Genomic DNA, 12,697 nt, shown 5'->3' with positions numbered 1-12,697 from the left:
CCCATGAGCCAGGGCTTTGGGCCCGGTCAACAGCTTGAGGTTAGAACACACCTCTGTTTGGCCTGCTTTATTTCTCTTTGCATGTGGTAATATCCAAGTATTTGCAAAGGTTCCATGTCTGTGGACTAGTAGGAAGTCTGTCTTTTATGTAAGAGTCTTTACAGAATACTTCTTTTTTTAACTACCAAAGTCTGTCCTTTACTATTCCATGCTGAGCCAATCAAACTGAGAAATTATAAAGACACTTGCCACATCCAGCCATAATTATAGTGGAAGCCATAACAGAAAGGCTACGGCAACCTGGGTAGCGACTGCTGTCAGCTGGGTGAAATAATAGTTACCTGAGTCTTGGGAAAAGACTGTAAGTTCAATCCTGTTGTAAACTTATCTCTACTTATGTGAGTTTGGGTAAAGTAAGCTCTCCACAGCTTAATTAACACAGCAATAAAATGGAAATATTTTAGTGTCTCCCCATGCTGTGATGGTTCATTTTATGTCAGCCTAACTGAACTACCAGGTGCCCAGGTATCTGGTCAAACATTATTCTGGGTATGTCTGTGAGGGTGTTTTGGATGAGATTAACTTCTTGAATCAATAGACGGAGTAGATTGCTTCCCCTAAAGTGTGGGTGAGCCCCATCCAATGAGTTGAAAGTGGAATAGGATGAAAAGGCTGACTTTCCTTCAAGTAAGAAGGAATACCCCCTGCCTGGCTGTTGGAGCTAGGACATTGGTTTTTCCCTGCCTTCACGCTCAGATGACACATTGGTTTTAGGACTTGGCCCTGACAGCTTTCAGACTAGAACTTACATAGAGGCTCTCATAGATTTTAGGCCTTAAGACCACATCATGGAATGACCCACAATCTGGGTTTGTTTGACTGTCTCTTTGTAAGTGCCATGTAATTTGTTCTGTAGCCATCACATTTATAAGACATTTGATCTAAAGGCTTAAGTTCAGATTCAACATGGTTGTTAGAGGTAGTTCTGGGCACTCTACCTTACATCTCATCATGAAGCACACAACATCAAATTGACCATTGTTAGAGATGCTAACTTTGATGGGAGAGTTCAGGTGGTGACAGTGTGATCTCTCCACTGCAAAGTAACATCATTCCACCCCCCCCCCTCTTTTTTTATAACCAGCCTGTGATCTGTAGGATGGCTCTTTGTGCTTTATTAAAACTACTCTTGGTTTAAAGGGGCGAGGGGTGTGGGGAAGGAGATATCAATTAGAGGCTATTTAGAAATTAACAAAATGAGAACTACCGCATATCAAGAAGCCAGAAAAAATAAACACAAAAAGGGCAGAAGGAATGCATTTATTTTAAATAAACAGAAATTGACGAATCAAATTTGACTGATAACCAAACCAAGAGCTATTCTTAGAAAAGATCACTAAAATAGACAAGTATTTGGTAAGTCAAACTAAGAGGAAAAAGAGATAGCATGTAAATAAACAACAGGGAATATGGGGGAAAAATATAAGAGAAAAATGTGTTCTAGAAAATATGGGTGAAATTCTTTTTTTTTTCTTTTTAATTACTTTATTGATTGATTTTTTCTTTTAAATTTCTTTATTACATATTTGTCCTCATCTCCCCCCCCCCATTACCTTTCCAACCCCACCCTCCCTATGGGTGAAATTCTAAGAAAATATAATGACCAGGTTGGCTTCACAATAAATTTAAAGACACAAATTAGTCAATATAAAGTATTCATCTATTAAAGTTAGATGAATATGCAAAATTAGTTCATTAATGAATGTAATTCACCATATTAACAGATTGAAGGAGGAAATCATTATGAAAATAAAAATAGCTAACTCATAAAAATTGCTGTGCACCAGGCACTGTTCTAAGAGCTTGAAATATAGTAACTCATTTAATTTCAATAAATGCTACAAAGGCACTTGATTCAACTCAATCCAATTCCTGATTGAAATTGTAATAACAAATATATTTTAGAAATAAAAAGGAGCATCCCACTCTAAAAAAAAATTAAAGTATCAACTGGAAATCTATAGCAAGCATTACACTGGATAGTGATATTGCACATTAAATGTCAGAAACTCAACTCAAAAGAGTTTAAACAGAAAATGTATTTCTACAAGTAACTTCTTGGACATTCCAGGGAATTTACCTAGATTGGCAATACCTTGATTCAAGGTATATCCCTAATTGGGGTACAAAAGATTATTCGTTTGCATTGAAATAGCAGCATTTCCTGGTGCATATAAACTAATATTCCATTTACAAAAATTCAAAGTGCATACAAACTTGTCATAAATACGTCAGAGGCACCTAGTCCTTTGGTTTCGTCCAGTTTTCTTGCAGTTCATTCAAGGTGACTGTGAATATAGAGAAATCAGGAGGGCCCCACTTCCCGCACATCCCTGCCTCACCCTCCTCTTTCTCTCCCTCCTCCATCTCAGCCTTCACCCTTGCTCAGAGCTGGCTTCTGGCTGGCGTGAGGTGTTGCCTGAAGAACTTCTGGATCTCCCCCCAGGCGTGCTCTTGGGCTGCAGCATGTGCTGCAGGCTCCCCTCCCCAGAGCAGGGGCTGGGAAATGGAGTAATTGCGGGAACGCGCAAGGGGGTGATTATTGGATGCGGAAGCGGAAACAGAGTAGATACGGGAAGCATAGCACAGGGGTGCATAGGGCGGCTCTAGAAGGTGGCCTGCCCCCGGGTAGACCAGTATCCTTCCATTGCTTCTCCCGTGGCTCTTCAGCTGCTCCAGGGCCTGCTCAGCATAGGCTTTGCTGTTGATCGATTGGTCATCCTCTCCTATGACGAAGAGGATCTGACCCCGGGCCTTTTCGATAGGAAACACGCTCGGCTGATTCAGCTTCTCCCGCGGGTCCCCCCTGAAGTGGAGGAGGCGCACGGCCCCGGAGACGTGCACCTGCATTCGCTCCAGGAACGCGGGGATGGGGGACATGACCAGACCCCGGTACCTGAGCGGGAAGTCGCAGACGGCGTTAGGCCCATTGATGAGGACAGCGGCTGCCACCTGCTTGAGGAAGCAGGCCATGGCCAGCCCGATCTCCGCGCCTTTGCTCACAGACAGCACGCCGATACCTGGCCCTCGGACCTGAAACACACAAGGAAGGGAACCCATGGCAGGCCACCCGCTGAGAAGCCGTGCCACGGGCCACGAGCTGGTATGATGGGCATTAGAACAAGTGAGGTGGGAGTCCTGGCACGCGGGGTCACAGGCTTTTGTGACTGAGAACAGTTCCTATCTCCCCTCCCTAAGCCTATTATTGTCTCGGGGTAAGAGAGGTGATAGGATTGGCTACTTTGCCGGATTGTTATGGAAGCTCAGGGGAAAGAATAGAAATAAAAACTCTTTATCAGCCCTGGCTGGTTGGGCTCAGTGGACGTTGACATGTGGACTGAGGTATCCCCGGTTCCATTTCCATCAAGAGCATGTAGCTTGGTTGCGAGCACGTACCCAGGAGGCAGCTGATCGATATTCCTCTCTCATCAATGTTTCTTTTTAATATATATATATATATATATATATATATATATATATATATATATATATTATTGATATTTTACAGAGAGGAAGAGAGAGGGATAGAGAGTTAGAAACATCGATGAGAGAGAAACATCGATCAGCTGCCTCCTGCACACCCCCTACTGGGGATGTGCCTGCAACCAAGGTACATGCCCTTGACCGAAATCGAACCCAGCACCTTTCAGTCCGTAGGCCGATGCTCTATCCACTGAGCCAAACCGGTTTTGGGTCATCAATGTTTCTAACTATCCCTCTCCCTTCCTCTCTGTAAAAATAAAAAAATCAATAAAATATATGTTTTTTTTTAAAACTCTTTATCAAAGGCAGAGTTCTATAAAAGCCTGAAGGATCGAACATGCCAGCCGCAATCTACATCCTAAAAGCAGAGGCAGGTAAGAATCAAATTCTTCTCTCCCACTAGGAAAAGAGGTTTCCTGGGTTCTTTCCACTCTTATGTCAGAGTGGTTCCTACTTAAATAGCGTCCTACAGCTACAGAGATTTTCCAAAGGCTAATCCTAAGGAGGAAAGACTTGGATTCTACTGACAGGTGAATTTCAGGACCCCGTCCAACAGGCAAAGCAGTAAGTAGGTCAGAGGAGTGGGTCCTTTCTTCCGTGACAGGCTGAGGGGGGCGAGGGGAGGAAAGAGTCTGAGAGACAAGGGAGGAAAGGACCAGCATGCTGGAGAGACAACCGCACACATAGCCACCTGGTAAGTTATTTTGCTCACAGTTGTAATCCCAACACCTTTCTGATGTCTCAATCACCTGATAAAACATTGAAGAGCCCAATGTAAATCAAAAGCTAGCGCTTTAAATGCAAGAAGTCTTGGCTTTTTGCCCACTGAAAATGATCACAATATATCCACCCTTTTTTTTTTTTTCTTGTCTTCTTCATGCCAGCAAGCACTACGCTGATCGCTGATCAATCCCACCGTACCCTACGGTAGATAGGAGCATCAATCCTACAAGGTCGACAACAGCATTTCCATTTTAACTGTCAAGGGTTGTACTATGCCCAGGTTTAAACAAACTGGTGTAAACTGATCAGAACAAACATCTGTGATTTGTTTGTTTGTTTGTTTTTGTGTTTTGTCTTTTGCTATAAGGTTGCAAGGTAAAATGAAAATTATCTTTAAATACCTTGGGATGAGCTAGTAGCAAGTTGGCAGCCTCCTCGAAATACTCCAGGTCCACCTCCTCCAGCAGCGTGGGCAGGTCTTCGTAGGCGAAGTACGCTACTGCCAGAACTGCAAAGCCACGGGCAGCCAGCAGGCTGGCTCGGAATTCTATGAGACCCCCGATACCCCCAAACAAGTCCATGACTCCTGGGAAAGGGCCTTCCCCTGAGAACAACAAAGAGAGGAGAGAATAGGATTAGGAAGAGGGAGAGGAGGGTCAAGCAGAGAGCACAGGCAGAGAGCAAAATGAATTCCACCTTCCCACCCAAACACACAAGGGCAAGCTCGTTTTAATAACAGATCCTGGGAAATACCGGTTGGTTTTAATAGATCGCGGGAAATACTTTGATGATGCTCTTTAATTTTTTTATTTTGTTGATTTTTTAAAGAGAGGAAGTTAAAAAAATTGATGAGAGAAAGTCATCGATCAGCTGCCTTTAGCACGCCAACACTGAGGATGTGCCAGCATCCAAGGTACATGCCCTTGACGGGAATCAAACCCGGGACCCTTCTGTCCGCTGGTCTATGCTCTGTCCACTGAGCCAAACCGATTTCGGCAATGCTCTTTAATTTTGTTTTTATTTCCATCAACCCTGTTTTCTCTACCGCCATCGATCCGTCTCACCTGGAGGGAGGAAGAGGGTGCCCCGCACGCGGCCCTCTCGGATGGGCACCCGCTGCGTCCCCGGGCGGAGGAACCAGCGCTGCACCACCTGGCTGGCCCGGGGCGGAACCGGGGCTGGATTTTGGGAGCAAACGGAGTCGTACAGGTCCAGCGTGACCAAGAAGGGGCTGTTCACATCCCTCTTCAGGAGCCTCCCAAAGGGCCTCTCAGGCTTCAGAGACCAGAAGAGGCCCATGGGGTGGACCCCCACGTAGTCGCCTCCCACGGAAGGAGCCCGCTGCAGGTCCAGCTCGCCGGCCTCGTCAGCCTGGTAGAAGGCCTTGGACTGGTAGAGGTTTCCCTTCTCATCCTTCAGGGATGCTTTGAGGGTCACCGGCTGCAGCGGAGGCAGGCCTGTCGCTCGGATGTGCACAGGCTCATCAGAAAGGGCGCTGGCCGGGGTGGCTGTCAGCTGGAACATTGGCGGCCCACCCTGCAGAGGCAGAGGAGGCTTTGAGCTGGAGAAAAGTCCAAGGAAAAGATCCAGACCAGGCTTATGTGAGGTCCAGCCTAGTTAGCTTTCTGGAGACAGTGCAGGGTGTTTGGAGGAGGGAGTGCCCGTTACCCTCATTTTAAAGAGCAGGAAACAGGTTAAGTGGCACGTTCAAAGCCTCATAAATAATTAATAGTAGAACTGGAAATTCAAGCTGGGTCCGACACCCACAGCCTCCTGTCTTATCCATTATATAACAGCGTGTTAAATTTTAGTGGTGTGGTGTTAAGTAAGTGGAGCTTTAATTCCTTAGTTGAGATTAATAGCCATGGGACCAACGTCAGAGGGTGTTCGTTAGAGCCCAAAGGTGCAGGAGGAAGGGCTTAGACTCAAGGAAGGATCAGTGCTGCGTTTTAGCCCCCCGCCTTCCTGGGCCACAGGCACATAAACACAGAATATGTGGTGGTGTGTTTACTTTCTCTCTAACCTCTCCCTGCCCTTGTACAATAAATCTGACCTCCTGCTCTCTCACAGTTCCGATTATTGGGTCTTTCTAAGGGAAAATAAAACTTTATGATCTTGTCTCAATGTTGTTTGTAGTAAAGAGACTATAGTGTATATTTGATCAGCCATTTCTTACTCTACTTAATTATGAGGAATACCTTCCTATCTTCCTTTTCTTCCTTCCTTTCTCTCTATCCTTCCTTCCTTTCTTCCTTTCTTCCTTCCTTCCTTCCTTCTTTCCTTCCTTCCTTCCTTCTTTTCTTCCTTCCTTTCTCTCTATCCTTCCTTCCTTTCTTCCTTTCTTCCTTCCTTCCTTCCTTCTTTCCTTCCTTCCTTCCTTCCTTCCTTCCGTCCGTCCGTCCTTCCTTCCTTCCTCCCTCCCTCCCTCCCTCCCTTTCTTTCTTTCTTTCTTTCTTTCTTTCTTTCTTTCTTTCTTTCTTTCTTTCTTTCTCTCCTTCCTTCCTTTATTCAAATCCTCATTTCTCAAAGGATTTGAACCTGTTTACAGATAAACAAATACACAGAGTAAAATAAAAATACAATAGGGACCTGGGAAAATAGGAACTAGAATCAGAGGCATTGATAAAAGGAAACCTGGAGCATGAAGAGTAGCGCATTTTGTGGGTTGTGTGTTTGGCCCTGAATCCGTGAAAGCCGCAGGAAGAAAGGAACCTGGTCGGTTTGTTGTTCTAATTGTTCTCATAGAAACAGTTACCACTTCCTCAGGGGCAAGGAAAGAGTGAGGTCTTTCCAAAATTGAGCTCTGGGGAAAAAAAAAAAATTCTCCTATGAGACTCTGACATAGGTATGGAGTGTGGGGAGTTTTCCAATAATATCTTCACACACATTGTAGCAGTAGGTGTGCCCTCAGAAAGTTGGATTCTCCAAGGGACCCTTAATTTTTTATGGGGGAATGTGAATTCAAGACGTTCAGGGCTAGATTTGTGAGAAGGAAAACCTTGAGAAAATAAACTGGCAGGGACAGCAATGGGGCTCCTTCACTGTGGAGAGTCATTGGAGGAAGGCGATGGTCAAAGGAAAGTGATTTTCTGCAAAGACCTCATTTCTTCCCAACCTTAACTATCAACAACCAGCATTACTGGCCATATTGTGTAAGCCTAAACTCTTTTTGAGTTAATGGAATCATTGTGAATGTTTTTCTACAACACCTGGAAAGTTCTTAACAGAAGCAGGTGGCATCAGTGCAGACTTCCTGGGTCTTTCATTCATGTTAGTGAGATGGGACAATCTTTTTAAAAATCCCATGTCCCATGCAACATTTTGACGCTCTGTTGGGTATTTTCTGATCTGATCCTTCCTGGAAGCCTCTATATCAGCTGTTTCCTTTGTCCTCCGCTTTGATGCACTACTCCTGAAGTTGGGAGACTCCTCCAAGTCCAAAAGAGATCCTAAAGAAGGGATCAGTGATTTCCCCTATTTTACAAATCCATTCCCAGGTCTTCTTGGTGCTTTCTTTCTCAAAACTTCTACACAAAGTATTGACTCTAACAGATTTTATTTTCTAGTTGAATTAATTTGAATTGTTTCCGTACCCACTCTCCAGCAGGCATCCTGCCTCTGTTCCCATCCCCTCAAGTGAACTACAAACTCCTCAAGGGCAGGATCAATATGCTAAAACTTGAAGGATCCTATTGATACTCAGGTATCATACCATGTACATGCTTAGGAGCTATGAGATTCAAAATGTGCAAGAAAATACTAACACCAGAAATGTAATAAAAGTACTCTACTTAAATAGTGCTTTTGTAATAATATAAGATGTTGAGATTTCTTCCCAAGACCTGATTCCTCTTTATCTGAGAATTGCTCCCCCAAAAGCCCAGAAAATAAGTACCTATGTTTATACCTCATGTGACCTCAACCATAGGGTCACTGTGATTGGATCAGGTCCAGATACGTCATTCTAGATGTGCCAGGGGAGTTCTCCTCCCACCAATTTAGAATTGAAACTCAGAGATCACTGGTCACTCTCTTGGGGTCAGGACAAAAGGTGAGGCAAAAGGGCACCTAGGCAACAACATGTATTGGCGTCGCCAAGCCCTTCAAGTTCTGAAAGTTTGGTTCCCAGCAGTCTCTCTTGCCTTGTTTGGTGCTGGTACTGGACTCTGTATGTGGCTAAGTTCCCCACATTCAGAAGCTGTACCCAGGTAGTCACAAAGAGCCTGTCTTGGGGTGGAATGTGGGAGAGAGGGACAGAGACAGAAAGCAGATGGTTTTTATCTTGAGAAACCCCTATTCCAGAACAGCACAGCCCTTTCCCAGCCCTGCAGGGCAGAGCTGGAGGCTCTGTGACCATTTTGCTGCAGGCTAGAGTAGCTTCTCACCTCAGGGGATGGCCTGACTGTGTGGAAGTCATCAGGCTCCTTTTGATTCAGAGCTGCCCTTTGGGGGTGTGAGGCAAGGACCCCGAGAGTCCACAACTTTAGCTATGCCTATAAGTAAGAGGTTGTCTGAATCTAAACAGGGCTCATTATTTCTTTATCAGCTGCATCTCTCTGTTTTAGCCACATGCAGCTAGTCAAGTTTTAATTCATTAAAAATAAAATTTAGCCCTGGCTGGTTTGGCTCAGTGGATAGAGCGTCGGACTGCGGACTATAGGGTCCAAGGTTCAATTCCGGTCAAGGGCATGTGCTTGGTTGCGGGCACATCCCCAGTGGAGGGTGTGCAGGAGGCAACTGGTCGATGTTTCTCTCTAATTGATATTTCTGGCTCTCTATCCCTCTCCCTTCCTCTCTATAAAAAATCAATAAAATATATTTAAAAAAATAAAATAAAATAAAATTTTAAATGTAATGCCTCACTCACACTGCATTTTAACTGCTCAATAGGCACAGTTAACTAGTGGCTACTGCTTTGAACAATGTAGATATAGACCATTTTCATCATTCTAGAATATTCTATTGGATAGCACTACTCTAGATCAGTGTTTCCCAACCTTCTCTCATGATGAGAATCACCTGGTGGAGTTGTTAAAACACAGATTCCTGGATCCCAACTAAGAAGTGCTAAACTAGAATTTTTGGGAACATATAGGTAAAATTGTATACTTAACTAGTGCTCTAACACAGATGTTATATACAGAGCACTAAGTTAGGTATGCAATTTTATACTTAACTAGTGCTCTAACACAGATGTTATATACAGAGCACTAAGTTAGGTATGCAATTTTATACTTAACTAGTGCTCTAACACAGATGTTATATACAGAGCACTAAGTTAGGTATGCAATTTTACCTATATGTTCCCAAAAATTCTAGTATAGCACTTCTTAGTTGGGATCCAGGAATCTGTGTTTTAACAACTCCACCAGGTGATTCTCATCATGAGAGAAGGTTGGGAAACACTGCTCTAGATTATAAATTATTCCTCAAGGGCAGGAATTATAGCTTGTTCAACACTCTATTCCTTGGTTCCTAAAATACTGCTTGGCACATATTCATTGCTCAGTAAATGTTTGAGGAATTATAATGTTTTAAATGATAAATAAGAGAGCAAAAAATAAAATAAAATTGTGTGAAATTTCTCAGAGAGGATGAAGAAGAATAGAACCCCAGTTGAATTTTGATGCACTACTACTGAAGTTCGAGACTCCTCAAAGTCCAATATAAAATTGCCAGGCTTCCCCACTTAAAAAAAATATACATATATATATGTATAAAAATATACATATACATATATATATATATATACATATATATATATATTTAATTGATTTTTACAGAGAGGAAGGGAGAGGGATAGAGTTAGAAACATGGATGAGAGAGAAACATCCATCAGCTGCCTCCTGCACACCCCCTACTGGAAATGTGCCCGCAACTAAGGTACATGCCCTTGTTGGGAATTGAACCTGGGACCGTACAGTCCACAGGCCTATGCTCTATCCACTGAGACAAACCGGTTTCAGCACTTCACTTCTTTGCAGCAGAAAGCAGAACCCTGCACACTGCAAAGTGTGAATGAAACCAAGGATACAAAGCAACCAGAGGCCAAGAACCCACAACTGAGCCGCCACCCACCGGCTTATCCTTGTTGGAGAGGGAGCCCTCAGCAATAGGGATACAGCCTGAGAGGGGCTGAGAGCTCAAGGCCACGTTGGTGAGCTGCTTCTGGACCCCCACATTCCCAGGGGAAAATGGATCAAGTCTATGCCCGCCAGGAGAACTCGACTTTTCAGAGGAAGGGCAGTAAAAAACTGGCCAAACACCAACACACCAGGGGGCTGGACACAAAAAAAAATAAGAGAGAACCGAAGGTCACACATAGAAATTAACATTCCTAATGAAGAAACAACCATTTCATTCCCTTTAGGAGCCTAATGCCTTTCTTTCTTCATCAGGAGCCCGTCCTCCCTCTCCTTTCCAGAAAGAAAAAAAAAATTCCTAAAAACAATGTCTTGAGCCAAGAAACAATCTCTCCATGAATTTCACATGAGCAGAACCCTGATTTTTGCAGCCAGGTATTTCTGATCAATAAACCCTCACGGATATGATTCGATGGGCCCTCTGAGAACTGCCCTGTCTGCTGAGATGAGAGAAGCACACACAGCACAAGGAAGGCAGCCTTCCCAGGGGCCCGGCCACTGAAACCAGAAAGCAGACCGTTTCTGCCCGGCTTCCCCAAACACTCACCCTGGATTCCACAGCAGGAAGCAGTCAGGAGCGGAATGCTCACACTGGACTGCAAGCACTGGACCCTTGCCGGTGGCCCGCTAATTTGTATCCTTTGAAACATGCCCGCCTTCTGTTCAAAGGTCAAATTGTCTCTCCAGAAACAGCAAACAGCGCTTTCACTTTAAGGCCCCAGCAGGCAGTGGGTCTGGGCAGAGGCTGTTCAGCAGCCCTGCCTTTCAGTGCAGAGGTTTCATAATGGAGTCTCATATTTCACCCCCCAACTCCAGTTTTCAGTCCCTGACTCCAACTCTAGACTCCCAGTACCAGTCTCCTTTGCTTCAGTTCCTTCTGGATCTTCTCCTCCAAGACTGTGGCCTCTTAGGCAGCTGCCTTTTTGGTAGCTTTTAAAAAGATGAATCCCAAATATCCATCTTCAGTGCAGTGTGGTTTTTAGACTCCCTGGAAATATTGCAGGGGGGAGAGTTAGGGTGGGAGGAGGGGGACTTTGTAAAGTATGTGATTAAAGTATATGATAACCACTATATGGTACACCTGAAACTAGTACAAAACATTAACTGCAAAGTGTAATTAAAAAATAAATTTAATTTGGAGAGGGTACAGGCTGGGCTGAAGGACACTCCCCCTCCAGTGCATTAGGGTGCACAAAATTAGTGTGTGTGTGTGTGGGGGGGGGGGGGGGGGGTTGGGGGGGAGGGGTGCAATGGCTCAGCCCAGCCTGTACCCTCTCCAATCTGGGACTACTGGCTCCCAACCGCTTGTCTGCCTGCCAGTCTTATCACCCTCTAACCATTCCCCTGCCAGCCTGATCTACACCTAACTGCTACCCTGTCAGCCTGATCACCCCCAACTGCCCTTCCCTGCTGGCCTGATTGCCCACAACTAACCTCCCCATGCTGGCCATCCTGTAGTGGCCATATTTGACCACATGGGGGTGTACATCTTGTTCAAGGATATGAGGGTCAATTTGCATATTATCTCTTTATTATTTACCTGAGGTCTGCAAATTTGGGCTTATGAGCCACATGTGGCTGTTTGGCCCCTTGAGTGTGGCTCTTCCACAAAATACCACAGTCTGGGCGAGTCTATTTTGAAGAAGTGGCTTTAGAAGAAGTTTAAGTTTAAAAAATTTATCTCTCAAAAGAAATTTCAATTGTACTCTTGATATTTGGCTCGGTTGACTAATGAGTTTGCCATCCACTTGTTATATACAATAGACCTGGTGGTGTGTCTTAGCTGGTTGGTGACATCCAGTGCAGCAAAAGGTGGCCAGATCAATGTTGTGCTTTCATATCAGAGTTTCTTTCTCTGTCTCTCTGTTCCTTTTTCTATCTCACTCTTGGGGAAAAAAAAAAAAAGAAAAAAGAAACTTTAAAAAATTATTATTTTTATTTTTTATTTATTTATTTATTTTTTAAAGAAAAGACTCTGTGAGTATGCCAAAGATTCCTCAACCTTGCACCCTTAATAAGTCTGAAGTAAGGTTCTGAGATCTGTACTTTGAACGGGTTCTATTCCATATCTGTTTGCAAACCACTCCTGCAAGTAACAACAGAAGCCCTCCTGGTGCAGAAATGCCTCCCTTAGAACCTCTGAAATCTGCCCGTTGTTAACGCACTCACTATCCACTGTCATAATGCACAAATGACCCAACCTACAGATTATAGTCTGTGCTTCCAGGTTGGAATTTCTCAGGGGTGGGGACCTTGTCTTTTAATTTTTGCTTACCATTTAGCAGCCA

The 12,697-nt window shown here is 44.2% G+C and overlaps 1 protein-coding gene across 1 annotated transcript; it reads right to left on the bottom strand.

Annotated features, from left to right (window-relative positions):
- Window positions 1-1,303: 1,303 nt before the first annotated feature.
- Window positions 1,304-11,181, bottom strand: LOC311629616 (acyl-coenzyme A amino acid N-acyltransferase 2-like). The gene is made up of 4 exons (XM_084897889.1): window positions 10,957-11,181; window positions 5,331-5,802; window positions 4,668-4,870; window positions 1,304-3,093 (listed from the first exon to the last, which is right to left on the bottom strand). The coding sequence occupies exons 2-4, from the start codon at window positions 5,788-5,790 to the stop codon at window positions 2,446-2,448; spliced, it is 1,311 nt and encodes a 436-aa protein (XP_084754015.1). The 5' UTR covers window positions 5,791-5,802; window positions 10,957-11,181; the 3' UTR covers window positions 1,304-2,445.
- Window positions 11,182-12,697: the final 1,516 nt, after the last annotated feature.

Source organism: Pipistrellus hanaki (genome assembly GCF_964339955.1).
Source record: "Pipistrellus hanaki genome assembly, chromosome: 11".
In the NCBI taxonomy this organism is placed as follows: domain Eukaryota; kingdom Metazoa; phylum Chordata; class Mammalia; order Chiroptera; family Vespertilionidae; genus Pipistrellus; species Pipistrellus hanaki.
Note: the sequence above shows the minus strand (reverse complement) of the source record. Positions and strands in the feature narration are given on the sequence as shown.